Source organism: Penicillium manginii (genome assembly GCF_028828005.1).
Source record: "Penicillium manginii strain IBT 31320 chromosome Unknown utg000004l:1.0-7231830.0:1.0-7236170.0, whole genome shotgun sequence".
Lineage (NCBI taxonomy): Eukaryota > Fungi > Ascomycota > Eurotiomycetes > Eurotiales > Aspergillaceae > Penicillium > Penicillium manginii.
The window spans coordinates 2,871,533-2,895,771 of record NW_026643105.1 but is presented as its reverse complement, the minus strand read 5'-3'; the positions used below and the strand labels follow the sequence as shown (position 1 = coordinate 2,895,771).

Genomic DNA, 24,239 nt, shown 5'->3' with positions numbered 1-24,239 from the left:
GCCAGGCGGAGGAGGGGCTCTCAAATTCCCAAGGCGGAAGAACTTATCGATAAGCGTCAATTCCACAATTATCTTTTGCGACAGCTCTTTCCTCCGCCATCTAACGTCAACTGCACTTTCTGCGCAGGGCATCCGCCTCTTTAAGAACCATGGTGTCTGTTGCGACAGACTATATCAGTGTCGGTGGAAACCGACACGCGGGTGCCGCGGATTGGGACGTCCAGTCCGGTGTGCTTGCCTATGGAGCAGACAATAACGTCGCCTTGTGGGAACCTCTGGTAAGTCCATTGAGACCACGGAAGTCGTCTACGGTATGAAATCCAGAGCTGACAGTTGTCGAAGGAATCTCCCCAACGAGGTGTCTACGCTCTTCTTGTTGGCCACGCCGACAAGGTCAGTGTCGTTAAATTTTACACATGCCCCTCCTCCGGAGCGAGATTGATCATTATCGGCTCCGTTGATCACACAATTCGACTATGGCGCCAAGATCCGACCGATTCGCGAAAATATACCCATCTATCTACACTCGTGGGCCATACAAGTTCTGTGAATGCGATTGCCGTGGCAGACGGCAGTGATATCATTGCATCGGGTGCCGCAGATGGAACAGTTCGGATTTGGAGAATCAGTGCGCTGGATGAGACAAAGTCGGAGATGCTAGATACAATCACGATGACGCCTCGATTTTTCCCATTGACTCTGGCCCTGCGAACTCTCGAGAACGATGTCAAAGGTGGTCCATTAGTATTGGCGGTTGCCGGTACCACGACCAAGGTGCAGATTTACGTCGCAGAAGCATCAGTTGACAAGCCCATTTTCCAGCGTCGTGCTATCCTGTCCGGTCACGAAGCTTGGGTCAGATCCCTCTCCTTCACCCAGGACAAGCAGAACGACAACAACGATCTCCTACTGGCTTCGGCCAGCCAGGACAAATATATCCGTCTGTGGCGGCTGCGTCGAGGTGAAGCAGACATCCCTGCAGTCATCGATGATGCCGACCCGCTACTGGGTGGAATGGAGCCTACGCTCTCCAACAAGGCCCATGAATTCGAAGCGAATGGCTCAAAATATACGGTTACATTCGAAGCTCTTCTGTTCGGAAACGAAGACTGGATCTACACTACGGCGTGGAACCCAGACCCAAAGCGCTCACAACTCCTCACAGCTTCTGCCGACAACACAGTAACAATCTGGGAGCAAGACACAACATCGGGCGTGTGGATGTCGGTAGAGCGAATGGGTGAGATTAGCGTGCAAAAAGGCGCAACCACAGCAACTGGAAGCGCCGGTGGTTTCTGGATTGGACTTTGGTCTCCAGATGGCAAACAGGTTGTCAGCCTTGGTCGAACCGGTAGCTGGAGAGCCTGGCGCCATGACGCCGAAGCAGATATTTGGGTGCAGCACTTTGGTATCTCCGGACACGTACGTTCGGTCAATGGAGTTCAATGGGAGCCGAGTGGTGGCTACTTGCTCTCCACTAGCTCAGATCAAACGACCCGCCTTCATGCTCAATGGCTGCGCGATGAGCAACGATCGTGGCACGAGTTTGCCCGACCCCAGATTCATGGATACGACCTGAACTGCGTCGACACATTGGGCCCATTACAATTCGTGTCTGGGGCCGACGAAAAGTTATTGCGTGTTTTCAACGAGCCTAAACAAACTGCCGAGCTGCTGGAACGACTGACCGGTTTCAAGCAATCCGCCAAGGAGGAACTTCCCGACACGGCTGAAATCCCCGTGCTTGGCCTCTCAAACAAAGCACAAGGAGATGAGGCTCCAGTCGAAGATGACGAGGAAGGAGGAGGCTCCGCTGCCGTGCCTGTTACATCTTTGGTCACAGACACCCCACCTTTAGAAGACCACCTCTCCCGACATACGCTGTGGCCCGAACACGAAAAGCTCTACGGTCACGGATATGAAATTTCCGCCGTTGCGGTTAGTCACGACCGAAAGGTCATTGCGACTGCCTGCAAGGCTACTTCTCTTGACCACGCTGTTATTCGACTGTACGATACATCGGACTGGCATGAGATTAAACCCTCTCTCACAGCCCACTCCCTAACCATTTACGACCTATCCTTCTCCGATGACGACAAGTATCTTCTCAGCGTGGGCCGAGACCGCCAATGGGCCGTCTTCGAACGCAGTGAGCAGGACCCAACCCTATTCACGAATCTGGCCTCGAACCCCAAGGGCCACTCTCGAATGATTCTGGGAGCAGCATGGGCTCCGAAAACCTCAACCTCGGATTATATCTTTGCCACGGCTGGACGTGACAAATCCGTCAAAATCTGGCAAAGGTCCGAGGACGGAACTTTTATCTGCAAGTCAATGATTGCGCTGGCATCGCCCGTCTCGGCTATTGAATTCTTGCCTGCGGTTTATCAGGGCTCATTCATTCTTGCTGTTGGAGAGGATAGCGGAGCACTTTCCATCCACCAAATCGCGGTTGACAGCCTGGAAGCACAACTTGTGGTGAATATCGATAGCACCATTGCGCCTTCAAGGTCGATCACACAACTAGCTTGGCGGCCCGTGACAACGGAGGAGGCCAACAGTAAGACGAAGTTTGAACTTGCTGTCGCTAGTGAAGACACTTCGGCACGCATATACACCATTTCGAACATAGTTTCATGATCCATACTTTGTTCAATATCAAATTCAGTAGATAAATTATCTTCTGTGGCTCTTTACAAAGAATTATTCCAGAGTGAAAATTTTCCAACACCAGTAGTACTAGTAGTAGTAGTAGTAGTAGTAGTAGTAGTAGTAGTAGTAGTAGTAGTAGTAGTAGTAGTAGTAGTAGTAGTAGTAGTAGTAGTAGTAGTAGTAGTAGTAGTAGTAGTAGTAGTAGTAGTAGTAGTAGTAGTAGTAGTAGTAGTAGCAGGGATTCTCAAAATTGAGTAGATATTGCATTGAAATTGGCATATTTGTCACATGTATAAATGGGTTTGTTCTCACTATCGGTTGAAAGATAGTTTCCCACTTCTCGGCTATCCATGCCGCCGAACCTTTCGTATATTCATGAACATAACCTTTCTATGGAGTCCTGGTTGAAAAACTCCTAATGTTGAATAAATCTATGCTGTAGATTTTCAGATACCCGCAAAACCCCACCCATGCCAGGTTGTTGAACCCAATGATTGTTGAACGGCATAATGTGAAAAGACTCCTTTCGGTGCCGAAACGAGTGAACTCGCCAGAAAAATAAAAGAAAAAACCAAAGTTGAACCAGAGCAGCAGTCAAGTTATTCCTTTAACTGCGCTTCTCAAGTCCATACCCTCCCAACCCCTCAAGAGACTGGTAAGTCTTGCCCTCCGTCGACCGGCCCTTCCGCGGACCACGAGCATCAAGATCCTCCTTCAACCACTTCAGAACCAACTCTCCCAGCCGGCTATTCTCAGACGTCCACTGCGGGATTTCGCGATAGAATTGCTCAACAGGACCCCACGCCTTGACCCTACCCAGATGCATATGCGCAAGATGAGTCGGCCACTGCGCAAGATTGTCCAGAATATGCGTCGCATAAACGATCGTGCAAGCGCGAGTCTCCGTCTCACGCTTCAAGAACGCGAGGAAATTGCTCCGGGAAAGCAGGTCCAGATCGACGGTAATTTCGTCGAGGAGAAGGACCTGCCAGGGACGCAGAAGACCCATGGCTAGCTGGACACGACGGCGCTCACCGTCGGAAACGGCGTGCATGCGCCAGCTCAGATCGATGTCGAGGATGTCGACTAGCTCGTCGCGGCGCTCTGTGTAGACATCGCCGCCCACGGAGGAGAGTAGAGTTGGCACGTCGATGTCGGTGCGGACAATGCTGTTCAGTACCCACTCAACGCCCAGGTAGGTGACTCCGTCCAGGCCCTCTTTGAAGGGGTCCTTGCCGCCCACGGCAATTGTGTCGTTGGGTGCTAGGCGTTTGCCTGAGACTAGGCGTAGCAGAGTGGTTTTGCCGGCTCCGTTTGCTGGTATTCGTGTTAGATATATGATTTGAAATTGCCAGTGGGAAGCTCTGGATATTTAGTTACCGCCGATTAGTAGCGTTCGGCTTCCAGGTGGAAGACTCAATTGCACGTCTTGTAGCCCCGCGGACCCATCTTGGAATTTATAGGAGAGGTTCTGCACCTCGATCGATGGGGATTGGGACGCCATGTCAGTAAAACTTGAAGCTGTTTGAGAGAATATGAGCAGAATGGAATAAAAAGGAGACGCAACACAGGCAGTAATATTGAGTCACTCGGGATTAAGAAACTAAACTGTGGTGATGCTAGGGTGGGCACGCGGGAGTGGCCCCGGATGAGGTAAGGTGCCACTGCGATTGCGATTTGCGATTTGCGATAACACTGCGGACCTTTTTTCCGTCTCCAACTTCTCCAACTTTTCCAGAACCTCGATCTTGAAGGATGAGCGCGGGATGCTCCCGTTCCTCCGATCATTCTGGCCCCGTCATAAAGCAAAAGCAGTCATGGATCCCCTCATAGCAGTCGTCGGCGCAACGGGCACTGGCAAGTCCAAGGTAAAAAAAAAAAAACAATCCCATGCGATGGAATACCCCTCCATCCATCCAACCCAATCTCTCCGCGAACAAGGACGCTAATAGCTACAGCCAGCTCGCGGTAGATCTAGCCTGTCGATTTAACGGCGAGATTATCAATGGCGACGCAATGCAAATGTACCGCGGCCTCCCGATCATTACGAATCAGATCCCCGTCGAGGAACGAAACGGCATTCCCCACCACCTGCTGAGCTGTGTAGGCCTAGAGGAGGAAGCATGGCGTATCAGCAAATTCAAGAGTGAAGCTCTCCGGCTTATCGACGAAATTCGAGCTCGTGGGAAAACACCGGTTCTGGTTGGTGGCACGCATTATTATACCCAGGCGGTATTGTTCAAGGACCAGTTGGTTGGGGAGGGTTCGGAGGATGAAGATGGACCGGAGCCTTCTTCAGAGGAAGCCTCGGTCTCAACATCAACATCAGCGAAATGGCCCATTCTGGATTCATCACCTGAGATTCTTATGGAAAAGTTAAGAGAGGTTGACCCAGTGATGGCCCAACGATGGCACCCGAAGGATGGACGGAAGATTCGACGGTCCTTGGAGATATACTTCCAAACCGGACGGCGTGCTTCGGATATTTATGCTGAGCAGCAAGCCATGAAAAATGAGGCTGTGAGCAATGATGAAGGACTACTGCGGTTTGACAATACTATGATCTTCTGGGTCCATGCCGAAAAAGAGATTCTCAACACACGGCTTAATGGTCGTGTTGATGATATGTTAAAGATGGGATTGATGACAGAGGCCAAGACGATGTTTGACTACATACAACAGAAACAGTCAGAGGGCATTGAAGTTGATATGACCCGCGGCGTCTGGGTATCAATTGGGTTCAAAGAGCTTGCGCCCTATTTCTCCGCCCTCCAAGAAGCCGAAACCAAAATGAGCGAAGAGGAACTTCAAACGCTAAAAACAACTTGCATTGAATCGATAAGAACTGCCACTCGCCAATATGGCCGATCCCAAATCAAATGGATCAGAAATAAGCTATGGAAAGCCATGTCTGATGCAGGCATGACATATCGCCTATACCTTGTTGATAGCAGCAGCGTCGCCGACTGGAAATCCTGCATTACAGAGCCGTCTGAGAATATTGTTCAGTGCATGCTCGACGGAAAGAGCACGCCTGACCCCAAGTCTCTCTCAGAGCTTGCTAGTACTGTTCTCGGCGCCAAGGAAGACCAAATAGTCCAAAAGCCAGATTCGACCACACAATGTTTCACCTGCGATATATGCCGCAAAACCATGGCCGGCGAAGAACAGTGGAAAATCCACTTGACCAGCTATTCGCACAAAAAGGGTCTCAAATCGGCGGCAAGGAAAGCAGAACGAGATGAATATTTCCGAAAACGGGAACTAGAGGAGTCCAAGAAGGTTCCCGCAACTGGAGCCAGCGCCGAAGACCGAGGAAGTACATAAGAATCATAAGATACCACCCACAATAAATACAAAATTGGTCTTTGAAGAGGACCACCTAGAATTATGAAGGCACAAATTAAGCTTGAGCTTGTGTCTCCTGAGCTTGTGTCTCCTGAGCTTGTGTCTCCTGAGCTTGTGTCTCCTGAGCTTGTGTCTCCTGAGCTTGCGTCCCCTGAGCTTGTGATCGCCAGTCTCTGAATGTAGACGAGAGAATATCGCCATGGCCAGATTCTTCAACTTTGAAAACCTCAATGACTGAAGATTTCTCTTGCTTCCGTATTCTCCACGTGCCATCCTGCTGGATAGTATGTTTCAACCCTGCAAAAGGGAAGTGTTAGCAGGTTTCCCAAACCCCAGAAAAGAGGGAGGTCCCTTACATTCAAGAAACTGGGCAGCAAAATTGATACAGATATTACCATCCCAAGAGCCCCTTCCAAGCTTCTTGACTTTGCCCGGGATGCTGGCCGTATCAAGCTCTTCCAACCGACGAACAATACCATCCTGATCACGAAAACCAACAATAATCGTCGGCACCCCGAGCAAGAAAGACTGTGCCCAGAACTTCAATAACTTCCGCTCATACTTCATCATGTCGCGTTCATTACGAATTTCCGCCGACGTCTTCAATTCAACCCAGTGGATTGGATCTTCTTTCTTCTCCGGCTTGCAGTCCCAAACTGCGATGAAAGTAAGCAAAGCAGACCAGAGTCGTGAAACGGGCATAAAACCCAACAAAAGAACATACCGGCATCAACTTCACCCCCAAGAATCATGCGCACATTACCCATACCCGTCTTAACCACCGAACAATATTGAGCACTATTGTTCACAACTTCATCCTGGCGGCCCTCGATCTCAGCGCGCGTCGTAGGATCCCAAGGCTTGTGTAAAACAGACAGAACCTCAAACTTGTAACCTGAGATAGGGCCAGGGCCAGAGTCAGCAAAGAACGGCCTGCGAAGTACGGTAAGAATTTCCAAATTTCGCGCGTCATACCCCAGTACATCATGCGCTCTTGCGATGCCATTCCTGGCGGCATCCTCTGAGCTTTCTGTTTCTCTTTCTGCTCGTTTTTATACGAATTGTTCTCTTCGATGAATCTGGCTTTTATCAGTAGCGTAACCTAGAGCTCTGGAAAGGAAAACTGTCGCACATCGTGCCCTGCATTCAAGTTAGGTCGACCCGAGTAAGATAAGTGTTGTAAGGAGAGTTGGTCTAACCTGGAAACAAGTCGCGTTCATCTCGAAACTAGATACGAAACGGATTATGTGAGTAAAAGTTTAAAAAAAGCCATTGCCATCAACAGCAGAACATACCCATCAGACATATTGAAAGGAGCAGCCATGATCTATATACCACGATAAAAAGAATTAGTATATCTGAACCAAGGCGGCGGCATTTAGTAGTATTACCTTCGTCATCATGCCTCGCCAGGTAATGATATCAGTCTCGCATTTCTTTTCCGTATCCCTCTCCAGCGCAACGATCGTATCGAGCAAAGCATCAAGATGCTCGTCCGCAGAATCGTTGAGCTTTTGAAAGGTCTCGTAGCCGATATTCAGGTCTGCTGGGAGATTTGGCGGGTAATAGTAGGCCAGAGAACTTTCTCCCAATGTGAATTGACGGTCTCGGTCGTATGAGAAACATGTCACTTCCTGATAATTCACATAGTATTAACATAATCACAGTCTTTTTTCTCTCTTTTCTTGTGGAGAGAGACCGGAATGGGTCCAACATACCCTGGGCCGCCGAATTGTAGTACCCTGTCCGCCGAAGCGGTTCACGGGTTGGATGTTGAAAGAAGCCTGACTCATGGCTGAAATTTTTTCCAGAAGCTGGTGAGACCTTGATATAGATCGTAGCCAGCCAGAGGCGCAAGTAATGCGGTTCTCAGCCCTTGATTCGAGAGGGAATGATCTAACTAGTCGGCGCGCATAGGAGACTTGGCAGCAGGAAGTTCGTCGCAAGGGGCGCGCTGGAAAGGTATTCTAGCGATAGATTCAGGGTTGTGTAGCTTTCGTGATCACGAACTCTTGCCCGTTTGAAGAGATCTATAAATCAAGAAGATTGCCAGGGATTGCGCGGAAGAATAGGAAAATGTTCGTAAGGTAAAAGGGCAAGTCAAATGGAGCTTCCGCGTTCCCCACCAACTTTGGACCTTCACTTGCAACTCCCCGCGAACCTCCCGCTTCATCTTGTGTTGGTCTATTTCTAACATCTCCACATCGATTGTTTGATATTCGATTCGATTTTATTTGATTCGGTTCGGTTCTAGTTCCTGACGATGACCTCCCGCATTGAAAAGGTCATTGCCCGCCAGCGAGAGAGGTGAGACACCGCATTCTGCTTTGTGGAACTGGACAACATTCAGTGTGCTGACGCCCACATTCTTTCCTAGGATCGCTGACGGCGCCTACTACGAAGCACACCAGCAGCTGCGGACTATCGCAGTGCGCTATATCAAACAGTCCAACTACGATGCCGCCGCCGATCTTCTAGCTGGCGGTGCGACGGCTCTGTTGAGGGCCGGTGCCCAGCAGGGTGCCTCGGCGAGTGGTGGTGATCTGGCAATCATGTTGGTGGTGGAAGTTTACAATAAGGCCGAGTGGGAAATTTCAGGAGAGGATAATGATACCGAGGGCCGGGCTAGAAAGAGTATGTCTTCCTGCTTGCGGATGGTCATGATCTCCGTTATGGCGGAGGTTAGAGACGGTTCCCCCGCGACGCAAAATAGCTAACATCTCTTGACAGAGCGCTTGATCGAACTTCTGCGCGAGTTTCCCTCCGACGAACCTACACGAAAGCGGTTTATTCAAGAGATTATGGGGTGGAGTAGCCGATTCGGACCGCTGGAGCGAGGTGATCCGGACCTGCACCATGCCGCAGGCTCGGTCTACGCTGAAGGTAATGATATTTGGTCATGAGGTCTTAAGGTTATTTTGTTCCTGAATTTTCTAACTCGAACTTCTATGCAGACAACGAGCCGTATGATGCCGAGAAGCATCTTATTCTGGGAACCTCGGAATCGGCAGAGACACTGGCCAAGCTGGAATACGAGTGGTATACCCATGACGAGCCGCACACCGCAGCCATCTACGCATCGCGCGCAGTCTTCCCATACCTCCTGACCGGAAACCTCCGCAGCGCCAACAAGGCCCTGCTCATCTTCACCACCCGACTCTCAACATCGAACCCTTCGCTTGCTGTGCAGGACGTCAGCAGCTCGAGCTCCGACGCTCGCGTGTACCCCGCGCTGCCCTTGCTTAATTTCATCAGCTTGTTGCTGCTGACCGTGCAGCGGGGAAGCGCCGATCTGTTCAAACAGCTGACTGCGCACTATGCGGCGCAGATCAAGGACGTTGGCATTTGGGACGAGTTCCTTGCTCAGATTGGCGAGCAGTACTTTGCCATCAAGATCCCGCGCCAGGGTAATCCTCTCATGGATATGATGAGCAATATGCTTTTCGGCGGCCAGGGCGGCCAGGATAATTCCGGTGGGCGACGGGCCCCAAGGACCGCGAAGAAGGTCGAGGCAGCACCTCCTTCCAGTATGGAACTCGATTAGAGTGAAGTGATATCTGGTACGGGCGTGGGCGTGGGCGTGGGCGACCCCTGCCTCCCCGCCTCGATGCAAAAAGAATGCCTAAAGGGCATTGTTGAACATACCCAAATCCAAAGTGTAACGAACAATGAAGAACACCTGTAGCGCATAATTGAAGAATTTCTTTTTTTAGAACACAATGTCCTTTTCCGGCTCGAACATCCAACTATCATCATCCAGGGACGCGGCCTTTTTGCGCAAGCTCTGGTGTACAATGTCCAAAATTTCTGGCAGTTATGTTAGCAGCAATTCGTACGCGAGTGAAGGGGGGGGAGGGGCGTCTTTGTAACCTACCGTCAGGCTCACCACTCGACTGCCTGTTCCGATGACGAATCATCATCTCAACGAGCGCGGCGTCGAATTCTAGATAACGATCATTAGACACACGTGATTCCTTTCCCACCTGCCTTCGTCTAAGAAACGTACTCTCTTTGTCCCGTCCACCTAAATCCCCCGCCTCAAGACCCAACTCGCCAGACTCATCTGGATCAAGTTCACCCAGCTCTTCGCCATTTTCTCCAACTAGACCATTCGGCAAAGCGGGTACATCAAGTTTGTAGCCCCCATTCTTGTCTCTCACCACAATTTCCTTGTTCTCTGATATCTTAATGCCGCGAAAAGAGGAAGTGTCTGAGGTCGTTGGCTTAAGCCTGTGCGAATGCGAAGGGCGGGTTGCGAGTGGGTTATTGCCCGACGGCATATTGCCATTGGGCGGTCCTGTCGAGGCCGGGCGACGGCTAAGGCCTTGGTGGAATATGCTGGAACGGATGGTCGGTGGGCCCATCATGGATGCGAGTGTTTGGTAGAGTCTGATAGAGCAGGGTGACTGGCGCGGTGGTTTGCGATGGAGTGTACCTAGGTAGAGACGCGGTTCTTGTTGGTAGGGGTCACGTCGAGTGTCGAGAGAACGCGTGTTGAACGAGTGAACGAGTCAGAGAGATCGTGCTCTGTATCGATAGACTATGTGTATCAGAGTGGACTGCTCTCTCGGACTCTTTGCTGGGGATAAGAATAGCTCGTGGAGAGGGAGAGGAAAGTTGATGGGCCCTTAGGAATGAGCTGAGGCCGCGAACGGCAGAAATATATCAAGATCAAGGCTGATCGACCAGTAACAAGACTCTTGTTAGCGAGTGACTAGTGCGCAAGGATAAAATTTGAGTGATGGTTCAGTTGCCCACGGATGTTGAGCTTATTGTCTGATGTCTAGTGGTGGCTACTACCCTAAACTAGGAGCGCAAGTACAGGTCTTATCCTTGATGCTTACAGCTAAAGTCTGGGACCCCACTGACCGCCTTCTTAAGATAGCTTAGTCCGTACCAAAACTGGAGGTGATAGACTAAGCTATACTACTTAAAGCAGCTGCTAATCCAGTATAGGAAGGCGGAGAACAAAAGCGGTCAACAGGGGATCACTGTGTAAGTACCTTAAAAGTTTCCAAGGAGCACAGGCCACTGATAAAGGCTTATCGCACGCGCGCGCGAGGGAACCCTTTCGCGTCTCTGCAATTAACGTTCAAGTTACCGCTTCTCCCCAAACCGCCCAATATGACACAAGCTGAATCATCCTCAAGTGCGCAGAATGGCGCCAAAGCTGTCACTGCAGGTGCTCCTGTGGACTACGAGCTTCCTTGGTAAATGACGCCCCATGTAGCGTGACACGTACGTTGGCTAACTTTTCATCTCCGCTACAGGGTTGAGAAATACCGCCCCGTCTTCCTCGATGACATCGTCGGCAACACGGAAACAATTGAACGCTTAAAAATCATTGCCAAAGATGGAAATATGCCTCACGTTATCATCTCCGGCATGCCCGGTATTGGAAAGACGACTTCGGTCCTCTGCCTAGCCCGACAATTGCTGGGCGATTCGTATAAAGAGGCTGTTTTGGAATTGAATGCCAGTGACGAACGAGGTCAGATCGGACACTTCTTGCATTCTGCATAACTGGCAATCTTTGTTTCTGACAGCCTAAATAGGTATCGATGTGGTTCGCAACCGTATCAAGGGCTTTGCTCAAAAGAAGGTCACCCTGCCACAGGGCCGTCACAAGCTTGTCATTCTTGACGAAGCTGATAGGTTAGTTCCGACGACTTCCAGATATACCATGCTTCAGCTAACCTTGTAAAGCATGACACCCGGTGCCCAACAAGCTCTGCGCCGTACAATGGAAATCTACTCAACAACTACACGATTCGCCTTCGCCTGCAACCAATCGAACAAAATTATCGAGCCTCTCCAGTCCCGTTGCGCCATCCTCCGTTACGCCCGTCTGACAGACGCCCAAGTCGTGAAGCGACTGACACAAATCTGCGAAGCGGAGAAAGTCCAATCCTCGGATGACGGCCTTGCTGCCCTCGTTTTCAGCGCCGAGGGCGACATGCGACAAGCAATCAACAATCTTCAAAGTACCTGGTCTGGATTTGGCTTCGTTAGCGGAGATAATGTGTTCCGTGTTGTGGATAGTCCTCATCCGGTCAAGGTTCAAGCTATGATCAAGGCTTGCTGGGAAGGTAAAGTGGATGCGGCTCTCGAGGGTCTTAATGAGCTCTGGTGAGTGATTTTTTTTGTATTCGTTAGAGGCGTATCCTTTTCTAACATTTTGACAGGACTCTTGGTTACTCCTCTCACGATATTATCAGCACCATGTTCCGAGTCACGAAGACTATCCCCACTCTCTCGGAGCACTCCAAGTTGGAATTTGTTCGGGAGATTGGATTTACTCACATGCGTATCCTCGATGGTGTGCAGTCGCTTCTTCAATTGAGCGGGTGTATCTCGAAGCTCTGCAAAATCAACATGAAGCCCGAGCTCTTCGTGCCCCCTAAGGCATAAAAATACGATATCCAACAGCATTTTCCAGTGGCGTTGGCGGTTTCTGATTAGTGAATTGAATAAATTGGAAATGGACCCCGGTCTCTCTTCCTATCATGAATTATGTGGTGGATCTTGAAGCTCGTGCCCAAGTAAATAAGTAGGGATGGCAGATATAGTTTCAAACTTGCTTCTTACTACCTTAGGTATTCAATGCATACCCAGCAAGATCATAATCTAGATACAACGACTCTTCCAGATCTTCTCAATAACAGTCGCCGCCCCGAGCACCTTCTCCTCCTCCAACTTCCTCCCAACAATCTGCAAATTCACCGGATACCCATCCACCTCCTCCGCATCATAAAGATTCCAATTCCACTCATCAACCGAATTCCTCGGCGCATACGGCTGGACGGGCACCCGATCCCTATCCGCCCTAACCCTCTCAACGGGAAAAGTCAAAGCCGGATAATCAAGAAAGTTCCAAATCTTCGTATACCCAACCCACCTCGACTTGCGATGTGGAACACTTGTATGCGGCAGCGTCGGACTGAGGAGTATATCCACGCTCTTTCCAGACGCTGAACGCACAGCACGCCATTTATCAAGGTACTTCTTGTGCGCGGTCACTTTGCGCTTATTCAATTGCCAGTACTCGTATACAGAGATCGGGGTGCCGCGATTAACCAATGCCTGCACGTGCGGGATATAAGGTTCGCCCGCGGCGTCGATGTCGCGCCGGATATCCTCGCCGCCGTCGACGGTGTAGTATTGGTCCATTATTTCGATGGCGGAGGCGTGGTCTGATGTATCCCATGGCACGATTTCGTGGCCGTGGGCTTTCAGTGCGGAGGAGAGCTCTTGTAAGGCGCGGGTGATGGGTGGGTGGACTTTTACGACGCCGTCGTCGAGGATTAGGCCAATGACTAGTGGGCGGTTTTGGATCTCGTGGAAGGATGGTTCGTTCCAGGGGATTGGCGTGCAGCGGGGGTCTAGGGTCCAGGGTTGGGCGTTTGCTACGAGTTGTGTTATGTAGCAGAGTGATGCGAGGTCTCGGGTCATTGGGCCTGCTGATGATGGGACGTGTTCCTGGCCTTCTGTGGAGACGGCAAGTCCGTTGTAAGGGAATCGGCTGCTCTATTGTAAGTGTGAGTGAGATGTGGTTATGCTGGTAGTAAGTATTAAAGAACGTACGCTGGGTTTCAAGCCATAGAGTCCTGCAATGCTCTGTGGAATGCGAATACTGCCTCCGATATCAGTTCCAAAGCCCAGAATGGAGCCGTGTAAGGCGAGCAGTGGTCCCTCGCCTCCGGTAGAGCCTCCTGGCGTGAACGAAGGGTCCCGGGCGTTTGTTGTTAGTCCCCAGAGTGGATTCTCGGTCTCAGACCACTAGAGAACGGGATCAGTTTAGTTGTCGTGATGAGTTGTGTGGTGGAAAAGGCTGACCATGATGCTTTGACAGAGGTTCGTTTTCGCAATGACGATGGCGCCCATGTTCTTTAGCATCTGTACTAAGACTGCATCTTCGTCTGCTGGCGAGAATGACCTGCCGACATATCCGAGTGTCGTATCGAGACCTTTGACGTTGAATTGGTCTTTCAGGGTAATAGGTATACCATGTAAAGGTCCCGATGGTTGGCCAGTTATCTGAAATTCGATATCGAGTTGCTTCGCTTGCTCCAAAGCTTCTGTGAAGCAAACTTCTGTGAGGCAATTTGTCTTGTTTGACCATCAGATCAGTTGTATCAAATGAGAGCTCTGGGGAGGAGAAATGGAAGACAAAGGTCAATTAGATTACCAGTTGATGTGCCACCACGGCTCTTTTGATATACGCCGTGACTACTTCTGTCGCCGTCAAGTCTCCCTTTTGAAGCAACTGTAACAAATCCACGATATTATCGAGATCAGTGATCTTCTGAACTTGAGGATCTTTTTCCAAACAACTGCGCTGATCAACCTGCAAGACACGAGGCACTCGCTGCTCAATATCGTCGACCAAGTATGGTGCGAGTAGCTGGTCCCTGGCAGCGAGCTTTTGGGAGACGATTTGCTCCCACGATTGCTGTGTGGATCCCATTATGATTTAGGTAGTTAGTCTAGTGTCCAATTCCGAGGGAACGAGGGAATATCGATTGTTTAAATAGTAGTGGACATAGGACTCCGCTTCTCGGAATGGCGGCTATCTAAGAATGGAGTCATTGGCAAAGGTGGGGGGAATAAAGAATAAAGTAGTATTACTGGGTGATTATGTGTTGGAGAAGTCTCGTGGCCTTGTTGGAGTCACCCCGGATTTTTATTTTATTTTATTATTAATTTCTACTCTAGTTTTAGCCGATTCCTGTAGAGTTATGGTCCCCAGTACACCAAATACAAAGCTAAACTGCTCTCCGTTCGCGGTGGCATTTGCCAGGCGGGGAATTCCCAACCGTCGAAGCCGAAGTGGGTCGGGAGATCTTCAACCTCGACACACCCCCCCGTCTCGCCGTCTCTCCATCTTGATGCTTCATGGAGCCAAATAGGCTTCCTGATGGCTTCTACAACTGGATCGCCGTCCGGGGGTGCCCCGGGGGCTATTCGCACTCGAAATAAGAATGCCGCCAGCATCGCAAAGCGAGCCTGCGACCAATGCAAGTTCCGCAAGATCAAGGTATTTCATCTCCTCGGCCCCTCAGTAACCCCTAACCCTGGCTCTGGCCGGCCGGCCGCCAACACAGGCGCTAATCCTTCCGACAGTGTAGCCTGTCGCAACCCTGCAAAGCCTGCCAGGCGATGGGGTTTGATTGTACATTCCTCCAGCCGCAGAAGAAGCGCGGTCCAACGGGCCAGTAAGTCAAAGTCATGTCATGATCGCGCCGATGCCGACGCCGACGCGCCGGAAGGCCCTGCTCTAACCATATTTATAGTCGCGTGTCGCAAATCCGACAGCAGCAAACTCATATCATCTCTCGAGATCCCTCGGAAACTCCGATCTCCAAACAAGAATCTTTCCAATATCATGTCCCGAATGTCCCGAACTCGTCTGTGGAACCCGGCCGGCCCGTGTCCATACCGGGGACATCCTGGGCAGGTCCTCATGGCGAAGTCACGATGCCAATGGATGGAGCAGCTGTGCTGAGCACCATCTGCTCAATCATCAGCCGTGGTAGACGCCTGGGCCGCCGATGCCGCGTCTATGGACTCACATGCTAATAGTGCTGCTGTGGGTTGGAACGACCGGCAAGACGTCGAATACTGGCTTCCGGACCACCTAGGCGCCCAAGTACCAGTCTTCGAGTTCCCCGGAAGTAACATATATCTCAAACCATCTCTTCCCTCTATCATCCAACCAGTCCCCGATGCCTCGGCCATGAATATGTCCCCGCAGGATCATCAACGGATGGCATTCTCTCCAGCCGTGGGATCCTCCATCCAATCCGATAGCCAAGACGCAGACGAATTCTGGCCTGCTGCTATCAATGAATCTAACATGATTCCCTGGATCGATGTATACTTCGACCGATTACACCCCACCCTTCCGGTTCTCAGTCGCTCTTCCCTCTTCACCCGCATGATGTCCCAGGAGCATCGCAAAAACCCCCAGTTTGGAGCAATGTTGCTTTCCTTGTGCGCGTTCTCGTTGACGCAACCGATTGAGATTAATGAACGTGCAACAACTTCGTCACGTGCCACACAGGCACGTTCCATGATGCACGAGGCCACCAAAATGCGGAGCTGTTCCGACTTCGGCGAAAACCCTACCATTGAGGCAGTTCTGACAAGTTTCTTTCTTTTCGGCTGTCTCTTCGGTAGCAACCAGCACAATGCTGCATGGCTTCGGTTGCGAGAGGCGTTAGATCTCGCCTCTACACTCGGACTTAACGACCCTGAATCCTATCGCGACTTATCTGGGGATGAAAAAGGACAAAGATTGCGGACATATCTCGTTTTATCAATTACAGAAAGGTATGCATGTTCTCTAACCTCCCAATCCTTTCTTTTTTCTCAAAAAAAAGCGTTCAAATATGCTGATAATACCACTATAGGGCATATGCTCTTCAGCGGCTTCATCCGGTGACATTTTCCGGAAAACCGGGATTCAGCATGCGCTCCGTTCACGATTTCCTTCACAATGCAACCCACAGCCTAGTCTCGGGTATTATTGTCCACAACGAGAAAGATGCCGAGGGGATGATGGGCCTAGCCCGGCTGATGGAGTTATTCGATGTTATCGACGAAGACATCGTACACTGCTGGAATCAACGATGCGACATCAGCAAAGGATTCTGTACAAGATTCACCGAGGCTAAAGCACTGTCGATGTATGACAGTCTTGAAAAAATCAGCCAAGCCGAGCGATTCAAGGGATACGACTGGTTCGAGAAAGCAAGAGGGGATCGAAACGACAACAATGCTCTTCTGGCCATGGGATTGCGTGAAACGCAGGCCGCAGATGTATTCATTACCCAAAGATGGATTCAGAACCGTGTTTGGCTTCTCTGTCTCAATCATGGCTTCTTGCGCTCTCATTCTGAGCGGCCTGATCTCACATTTGGCTATGCCGTGTCTGTCGCTGAATCAACCTTACAACTCTGCCGATCATTGAAACTCAGCTCGATGGAAGCCCACGGGATTGGATTTGTATGTTCCCCTATCTTCCGACCATGGACTCAGGTTGAGGAAATTGCTAATCGTTCTTACTAGACCGAGAAGTTATATGACATTGCAGTTAGCGCAACCGATATTCTCTGCAACATCAACCCACCCTATGGGACCGGAATGGCGCCATTGGGCAATTTCACCGACTCAATACCCACAACCTCGAATCCGCAGACCTTAGCTGAGGATTTTCTGCTACTATTGAACAGTTTCCGAGGTGGAAATCACCCCTTCTTGGAGAAATACAAAGCTCACCTGCAGTCGCTGCAGATTCCGAGCGGCAAGGTAGCTTGGGCTACACAATGATAGCTGCTAGTGCAGTATGTATCTCCATTACATGTATGAATAGATGCAAATATCAACCTGTACACATATGCCCACCGTATCAAAGACGTAAATGCCAGTGCTCTCATCAACTTGAATGAGTCCTCTCAGCATCACCGCCAGTAGCCACTGCACTGGAGCCAGCTCTCCTGGCCCGAAAATGAAGACTATTTCTCAACTCAGGCACCATCCATTTCAAAATATAATCGCCCTCAAGCCTCTCCACAAGCTGAAACCCGCATTTCCGCAGAACGTTACTTGAAGCACTATTCTCCTCATCAACCCACGCCTCCAAATGCTCAAATTCCGGCCTTTCCTTCCAAAATACCTCTAAAAAGGCACCCAGGGCCTCCGTAGCAAATCCCACCCCCCACGTCGATCGGTGGAAGATAAGTCCAACTTCCGGCTCTGGATCCGACCTCCACGTTCCAACCCATCCTAGAAAACCACCGGGTCGGAGAACTGTCTCGCCATCGCCATCGCCATCACCGCCGGGGCCGGGAGTCCCGTGTCGTGCTTGTGCTTGTGCGATTTCCGCTAGGTCGAGATCGATATCTGCGCGTAGTAGAACAGCATAATTGACTCCCTTGGGATTAACGTCTGGAAGTAGGGCTGACATCCACTCCCTACTGTCTTCCAGCGTAGCGCAGTGCCCATGCGAACTCCATCGGGTTGTGAATGGGTCGGACCAGATGGCGTGGTAGCCTGGGACGTGGTCCTCTGTTAGCCGGACTAGTTGGAGTCGGGAGGTTTGCATTGTAAAGGTTCACTGAGGTCGGTGATCAGATTCAAGAAATAAATTTGTTAGACCCTGCATAATGCGGAGGGTAGTATTTATAGTGGGGGTCATCGATTTTGATACCCCAGGGGACCTAAAAGGGAATAGGCAGCGGGAGTGTACCAGATAATAATAGAAATGCAGTGAACTGTCAACTGTCAACTGTCAACTGTCAACTGTCAACTGTCAACTGTCAACTGTCAACTGTCAACTGTCAATCGCCGACTTAATTGCAGCGCGAGATGTTGAAAGACCTCCAGAAACCTTGAATGTATCGGTTACAATTGGGAAAAGAGTCTGTCCTGGCATCGTAGCTTCGAATGGTCTAGGGGTCTTGGCCTTACCCGTTTGGGGGGAAGAGTGGTTAGGTTGATTAATGAAACGCTAGCAGCTGCCTTGAACCACCTTTTTGCCTTTTATAATTTTTGACCAAGTCAGACGGTCGATTCCAGGACACGGCATTCGATCTTACTTTCCCTTTTCTCTCCTTCCCTTTTTTCCGTTTGCCCTTGCCCTTCTGCAGCGAATGCATGTTAAGTTGATGCCTCAGGCATCAATATTACCTGGATGTTGCTGTGAGGTTGCAGCGAAAGGGGCCATCCTCTATCTTCCATCACTACCCGAGCCACATAATTTGGAGTGATTAACTCCAATGCCCAACATAATATGCACGGGAAACTGCGGTTTTATCCAATGGCTATCCCATGCATGATATTGAGCCGTACTATCCCCTTGAGGAGCATCTCACCACTTCGCATTACCTCCAGGACAATGTCTTCCCATTCAAACAGCAGTCAGATGGACCAGAACCTCTATATTTCCACCATTGATGCTGAGCCACTTCAACGCTATCGGCAAGGCGGTTACCACCCAGTCACTTTGGGGAAATGCTTGAAATTTGGAAGGTATAAGGTGTTACATAAACTAGGATGGGGAGGCTACTCGACTGTTTGGGCGGCGAGAGATCAAAGGTTGTGCAAGCTGGTGTGACTCGCGATAGTGCTAGCTAACTGAAAAGCTGCTTTTTTACAGGGAGCAGACGTATATTGCGGTCAAAATTTCTGTTGCAGAACGTGAACATAATGGGGACACTCAAGAGCTCCAAACTTTGAAATTGCTTGCATCTCATCAACCTCTCCCGAACCACACAGTGCACATGCTCGACCACTTCGATCTAAAGGGCCCAAATGGATCTCATAAATGCCTAGTTTACGAGCTTCTGGGCCCCAACGTTCCAGACATAATTGATGCAAGCTTTCCAGATGGGAGACTTCCTGGCAAGCTCGCCAAAATCATTGCAAAGCAATGTTTGATTGGACTCGATAGTTTGCACCAACTAAAGATTGGACATGGAGGTAAATGACACTCTCCGAATTACTTTGGACAGTGCTCACCTGGTAGTTATAGATTTGCATACCCGCAATTTGGCCTTCGCTATGCCTCACATAGACAATTTAACAGAAGAAAAGTTTATTGAGATCCTAGGAAAACCAGAAGTTGGCTATGTCCAAAAACGCGATGGGAAATTCCTGGAAGCCGGTGTCCCCGAATATGTTGTGAGACCTGCCTCATACGGGAATAACTCTTGGATTTTGGCTCAAGATGTCAAAATAATCGACTTCGGAGAGTCATTCTTGCACACTGCTCCCCCCCGAAACACTACATACACCTTTATCTCTCCGGGCACCGGAAGTTATATTTCAAGATCACATTGATTATCGTGTTGATTTGTGGAGCATGGGCTGCATGGTGGGTGAAATGATACTCGAATAATGTATAAAAACCCAAGCTAATGGGTTGGCAGCTCTTTGAACTGTTCGCGGGCCAGTCACCTTTCGACACATTCTTAATAACGCCCAGAATTCTTGTTGGCCAAATGCGAGAGATGGCAACTGATGAATTACCTGAAAGATGGCAAGATCAATTGAATACGATGAACACGGGGGACGTCATGGCCACAGAAACCGTCGGGCCTAACTTGCAGGAATGGTTGGAAGAAGTATATTTTGATGGCCCTCTGAGTCCCGATCTCACACGAGAGGACATAGTGAGGCTGGGACAAATCATCGAAAGATTATTGCGTTTTGAGCCGTCCGCAAGGGCGTCAGCGAGACAAGTTCTTGATGACCCTTGGTTTAATGAGTGACCCTATGTCAAATAGTCATTGAACCATGAAGGCACGTGTGAAAGTTGTCTTCATCTAAGGGTGATCAGAGTTACCCCGTAAACTGTTAGGCTAAAATACTATCTGCTAGCCTAAAAGAGGACGGTGGCTAAGTATCGAGAAGTAGTATACCTAGGTATCCTGATCAGCTCAGGTCGGCCTTAGCCGTACTCAAAGGCTGTACCCGGTGAGCAAAAGCGGCGAAGGGGTGAGCAATAGAATGCAAGGAGTGCTCCAAGAGTTGCCAGGCATTATGTAGTTATATGGTACATATGTACAATGGCTAAAAGAAGAAATGGTAAATTGCGATAGTGCCCTTTCTCGAAAGCTTGGAATATTGTTGACTCTGACAGCCCAGGTACTGGTAATTTGATACCGCAAAAAGCGAATAGAATATAATTAACATGGTATCATATATTTTGCTCCAGTAGGGTCATGTGTATGGTTTTAAATCTTGCAGGATACATACGTAGCTTAGCATGTCGATTATCCCTTGGATTTGGACGGCTGAGGTTGGTTCGGCCGAGCCGGCCCGCATAGCAAAGCGGCCACGAGAACAGCCACGATTTATCCTTTGAAACACCGCCCAATAAATTACTTAACGGTCAGAACATTTCGGGCTTACCACGTTTGCTTTTCAATTATGCAGCAAGAGTCTTTCTACGAGAACAACATACCTATTGCCATATCTCATCTTCGGAACGATGGGCAAATCCCTACGTTGCATCAGTACTTTGATAGTGGTCAATGTCGCGCGTATTCAAGGTAGTGTTCATGGAAGGTGAGATTTGGGCAATAAAAGTACCTCTTTTTGTCCGTCATGATTCCCAGGAACTTATTATACAGCTTCTAGAGTCCGAAGCTCAAATTCTCGAGGAACTTGAATTGAAGGGATTTCCATGGGCCGCAAGGCTACGGGGCCGCAGTCTGATGTTTGACAATGCCATAAAATACCCCTTTATCGCATTGACATGGATTCCGGGTAGTCAGCTTTTATGGTCCGATAGCTTTCCGACGCAACCTCTTCGGAATAAGATCTTAGATCAAGCTGCGAAGATGCACACATCCCTGATTGAATGTAGCAAGCAGGCTCGTATGTTGAATGTCTTTCGTCCAAACTAAATATTGCTTACAAGTCCAGGGGGTTATTCTCTGAAGCATTTCACCCGGATAATCAAAAACAAGACCCGTCGGGTTCGCGATGGTCTTCTTCCAGAAATCACTGAACAGGACTGCTCTGAACAGATGAAGATTCTTTCCGACGTTCTTTTGCCCGAGCTTGATGAAGCACTTTTCGCCATTGCCCACGGTGATTTATCACCACAGAATATTCTCATAGATGCATATCACAATATCATTAGGTAAGTACCGATTTTTATAAGCCGGTTTGAACGTACTTACTATGGAAGCATAATTGATTGGGGATTTTCGTCGAGGGTACCTTTCCAGCAGGCAGCCTGCTTCCCTTGTTTTCTCCAACTCCAGAGCCTCGACATGTCGCCAGGCTCTACTCTCCTGAAAGACCGGGAGAGATACATCACTTCCATTCGATGCCACAATAATTCGGTAGCATCGTTAATGATGATTCAAGTGCTTTCATTGGAAAATGTTGACTTTCAACACTGCTTCCTGGAATCGATTATTAGCAAAGGAATGCATCGTCGATTGGCACGTAACGGATGGAGGCTTTCACCTTATGGGCGGGCTGGAGACGAAGAAGAAGACAGCCACAATAAGAAGGAGGCACTATTTTCTCATTCCAGCCAAGATCGTATTTTCTTGGCTTGCCTAGTTGGCATAATGATGGTAGCTTTTTACATTTGGGAGCGCCCTACATGAGTCATATTTTCTTTCTCAGTTACACTTATTTTCAGTTTATACATAGTTTCATAATTCTGAACATCCAACTACTCAGGAATCTTGACGGGCACTCAATAACTTGGCTGGGTGTTCTCAAAAGAGATTGTGTATACTTAATATCTGCAGTATAGCCGTCCACGCTAGACAAATGGTCATTGATATTCCAAGTCTCCATCAAAAAAAGTCGAGTAGAGAAAAAAGTTGTCTAGTGCAACCTTAGAATCAGCAAAGGATGACTGTCAGTGAACATGAGGCGTAGTACTATGGCGACTAGTTACCGAGTATACATACTTGAAAGTCTGAACACTAATCTTGGAACTAGTAGACGCGTTACCACCTGCCCAGGCAATTATTTCTTGAAGTTGACTTTTGGAAGTTGGCGCGGTATAATACTACTAGTAACACAATACCTACCTAGGTAGATAATAATGCCAATGGCTTAGGAGTTCTATTCTAGCCAGATCAAACAACAGGATATATTTGAGACCTTAATCGGGCACAAGTTCTATTTCATTTCGAGGGTTCAATCAGAATTTAAGTTGCCCCGCAGCCGTTAGATTATGACACGATCCACTAGCCCAGAAGGGGGCTGTTTGATATGCCAGGAGCTCAAAATGGATATGGATTATTCAGCTCTTAATAATGCCTAAAAGATATGCGATCCAACAGGATTTTAGTCCCAAATCCCAACTGCCTATATATCTAGGCTGCACAGGACTCAATGTCAGGTTCAATGGTAACAACCTAAGAATTTAACGCAGATATGTCAATTCCTGTTCCCAGAAGCTACAGGGCGTTTCGCCGAACCTCCGGAGACGCCCCTCTCATCGTCCAGCCCGTAACAGAAGAACTTCCTTTGTCGCTTACCCCTGATGAAGTATTGATTCGCATACGAGCCGTATCCCTCAACTATCGAGATGTAGCCATGCTCAATGGCAAATACCCAAGCTTTGCCCTCGAGCGAGGAATCCCCGCGTCCGATTGCGCCGCTGAGGTCCTCGCGATCGGAGATAATGTATCTGATTTCAAGATCGGAGATCGGGTGGCTCCTATCTTCGATCTCAATGCTCTAGAGGGCACTGAGATAGAGAAGAGAACGCTGGGGGGAGATATCGATGGCGTGTTGCGCGAGTTTGCTGTTTTCGACCAAAGTGTTCTCGTGCATTTACCAGAGCATCTTTCATGGGAAGAGGTAAGTGTTTATTATTTTTCTGAAATTCAAGCATGAACTTTTTCTTTCTAATCGGTCGATACCGATTTTAGGCCGCGTGCGTGACTGTCTCGGGGACCACCGCATGGAACTGCTTGAATATGCCGAATGCGAAGGGCACGGTACTTCTCCAAGGTAAATTACTCTCGGTCGGACATTGAGTATTTAGGTGCTGATCACAGATGCATCTAGGCACTGGAGGTGTGAGTATATTTGCCTTGCTACTTTGCTTGACGGCCGGCCTTCACGTTATCATTACGTCCTCCTCCGACGAGAAACTAGAAAGAGTCAAAGCCCTTGGGCCACCCGGTTCGATAGAAACGATCAACTACAAGACATACCCGAAGTGGGAAGATGAGGTGAAGCGCCTGACAAAGAATCGAGGAGTCGACATTGTGATTGAAACGGGAGGACCTACTACTATTCTCCAAAGTCTTCATTCACTCGTCCGAAGAGGTACCATCTCTCTAATTGGCATTTTGGGAGGACTTCAGATGGATCGATACCCCGACGCTTTCACGCCTTTGATTCTGAATACTGCCACCATCAAGTAAGTTAATTTGCAGATGACCCCGGGTGATAATCTTGGTTTTCAAGGCTAATGTATCTTCCTTCGCAGAGCGATCTTTGTCGGCTCGAAAGTCGACCAGGATAACCTGTGCAAGTATTTGGCTGAACATAAGGTTTCACTGAAACCTCTGCTCGACGATAAGATTTTTTTGTTCGAAGATCCGCAGAAAGCCTTCGATCACCTGTACTCCGGTCAACACATTGGCAAAGTTGTGATCAAGATGTGAAAGCAAGATCTAGGCAGAGGGGCAGGCAGATTCTTGAGTCAAAGTATGAGTTTAGATTTCTATAGAACAAAGACGTAAACG

General features: G+C 49.2%; 13 protein-coding genes across 13 annotated transcripts; 8 read left to right on the top strand and 5 right to left on the bottom strand.

Moving 5' to 3' along the window:
- Window positions 1-149: 149 nt before the first annotated feature.
- N7533_004820 (Elongator subunit ELP2) lies at window positions 150-2,640 on the top strand (the record flags this gene model as incomplete). Its single annotated transcript, XM_057101470.1, has 2 exons — window positions 150-278; window positions 343-2,640. 2 exons carry the CDS (start codon window positions 150-152, stop codon window positions 2,638-2,640), a joined length of 2,427 nt encoding a protein of 808 aa, XP_056961100.1.
- A 619-nt stretch (window positions 2,641-3,259) lies between these two features.
- Window positions 3,260-4,156, bottom strand: N7533_004819 (putative ABC transporter; the record flags this gene model as incomplete). The annotated part of the gene is made up of 2 exons (XM_057101469.1): window positions 3,260-3,969; window positions 4,033-4,156. The coding sequence occupies 2 exons, from the start codon at window positions 4,154-4,156 to the stop codon at window positions 3,260-3,262; spliced, it is 834 nt and encodes a 277-aa protein (XP_056961099.1).
- A 262-nt stretch (window positions 4,157-4,418) lies between these two features.
- Window positions 4,419-5,979, top strand: N7533_004818 (tRNA dimethylallyltransferase; the record flags this gene model as incomplete). The annotated part of the gene is made up of 2 exons (XM_057101468.1): window positions 4,419-4,520; window positions 4,615-5,979. 2 exons carry the CDS (start codon window positions 4,419-4,421, stop codon window positions 5,977-5,979), a joined length of 1,467 nt encoding a protein of 488 aa, XP_056961098.1.
- Window positions 5,980-6,055: 76 nt separating this feature from the next.
- On the bottom strand, window positions 6,056-7,793 carry N7533_004817 (DXO/RAI1 family decapping nuclease; the record flags this gene model as incomplete). The annotated part of the gene is given in 6 exon segments (XM_057101467.1): window positions 6,056-6,297; window positions 6,357-6,656; window positions 6,725-6,933; window positions 6,945-7,102; window positions 7,392-7,634; window positions 7,719-7,793. The coding sequence occupies 6 exon segments, from the start codon at window positions 7,791-7,793 to the stop codon at window positions 6,056-6,058; spliced, it is 1,227 nt and encodes a 408-aa protein (XP_056961097.1).
- Window positions 7,794-8,263: 470 nt separating this feature from the next.
- On the top strand, window positions 8,264-9,544 carry N7533_004816 (protein GET4; the record flags this gene model as incomplete). The annotated part of the gene is made up of 4 exons (XM_057101466.1): window positions 8,264-8,307; window positions 8,378-8,634; window positions 8,731-8,883; window positions 8,955-9,544. The coding sequence occupies 4 exons, from the start codon at window positions 8,264-8,266 to the stop codon at window positions 9,542-9,544; spliced, it is 1,044 nt and encodes a 347-aa protein (XP_056961096.1).
- A 165-nt stretch (window positions 9,545-9,709) lies between these two features.
- N7533_004815 (uncharacterized protein) lies at window positions 9,710-10,367 on the bottom strand (the record flags this gene model as incomplete). Its single annotated transcript, XM_057101465.1, has 3 exons — window positions 9,710-9,807; window positions 9,875-9,943; window positions 10,007-10,367. 3 exons carry the CDS (start codon window positions 10,365-10,367, stop codon window positions 9,710-9,712), a joined length of 528 nt encoding a protein of 175 aa, XP_056961095.1.
- Window positions 10,368-11,124: 757 nt separating this feature from the next.
- Window positions 11,125-12,411, top strand: N7533_004814 (replication factor C subunit 4; the record flags this gene model as incomplete). The annotated part of the gene is made up of 5 exons (XM_057101464.1): window positions 11,125-11,210; window positions 11,271-11,491; window positions 11,556-11,655; window positions 11,707-12,129; window positions 12,186-12,411. 5 exons carry the CDS (start codon window positions 11,125-11,127, stop codon window positions 12,409-12,411), a joined length of 1,056 nt encoding a protein of 351 aa, XP_056961094.1.
- A 216-nt stretch (window positions 12,412-12,627) lies between these two features.
- On the bottom strand, window positions 12,628-14,467 carry N7533_004813 (uncharacterized protein; the record flags this gene model as incomplete). The annotated part of the gene is made up of 4 exons (XM_057101463.1): window positions 12,628-13,527; window positions 13,585-13,779; window positions 13,837-14,109; window positions 14,189-14,467. The coding sequence occupies 4 exons, from the start codon at window positions 14,465-14,467 to the stop codon at window positions 12,628-12,630; spliced, it is 1,647 nt and encodes a 548-aa protein (XP_056961093.1).
- A 692-nt stretch (window positions 14,468-15,159) lies between these two features.
- N7533_004812 (CeGAL family transcription factor) lies at window positions 15,160-17,331 on the top strand (the record flags this gene model as incomplete). The annotated part of the gene is made up of 5 exons (XM_057101462.1): window positions 15,160-15,215; window positions 15,294-15,457; window positions 15,528-16,332; window positions 16,413-17,007; window positions 17,071-17,331. The coding sequence occupies 5 exons, from the start codon at window positions 15,160-15,162 to the stop codon at window positions 17,329-17,331; spliced, it is 1,881 nt and encodes a 626-aa protein (XP_056961092.1).
- A 106-nt stretch (window positions 17,332-17,437) lies between these two features.
- On the bottom strand, window positions 17,438-18,106 carry N7533_004811 (GNAT family N-acetyltransferase; the record flags this gene model as incomplete). The annotated part of the gene is made up of 1 exon (XM_057101461.1): window positions 17,438-18,106. The coding sequence occupies one exon, from the start codon at window positions 18,104-18,106 to the stop codon at window positions 17,438-17,440; it is 669 nt and encodes a 222-aa protein (XP_056961091.1).
- Window positions 18,107-18,820: 714 nt separating this feature from the next.
- Window positions 18,821-19,842, top strand: N7533_004810 (protein kinase; the record flags this gene model as incomplete). The annotated part of the gene is made up of 3 exons (XM_057101460.1): window positions 18,821-19,113; window positions 19,160-19,482; window positions 19,535-19,842. 3 exons carry the CDS (start codon window positions 18,821-18,823, stop codon window positions 19,840-19,842), a joined length of 924 nt encoding a protein of 307 aa, XP_056961090.1.
- Window positions 19,843-21,347: 1,505 nt separating this feature from the next.
- On the top strand, window positions 21,348-21,656 carry N7533_004809 (uncharacterized protein; the record flags this gene model as incomplete). Its single annotated transcript, XM_057101459.1, has 2 exons — window positions 21,348-21,384; window positions 21,433-21,656. The coding sequence occupies 2 exons, from the start codon at window positions 21,348-21,350 to the stop codon at window positions 21,654-21,656; spliced, it is 261 nt and encodes an 86-aa protein (XP_056961089.1).
- Window positions 21,657-22,914: 1,258 nt separating this feature from the next.
- Window positions 22,915-24,158, top strand: N7533_004808 (zinc-dependent alcohol dehydrogenase family protein; the record flags this gene model as incomplete). Its single annotated transcript, XM_057101458.1, has 4 exons — window positions 22,915-23,343; window positions 23,415-23,496; window positions 23,554-23,911; window positions 23,981-24,158. The coding sequence occupies 4 exons, from the start codon at window positions 22,915-22,917 to the stop codon at window positions 24,156-24,158; spliced, it is 1,047 nt and encodes a 348-aa protein (XP_056961088.1).
- Window positions 24,159-24,239: the final 81 nt, after the last annotated feature.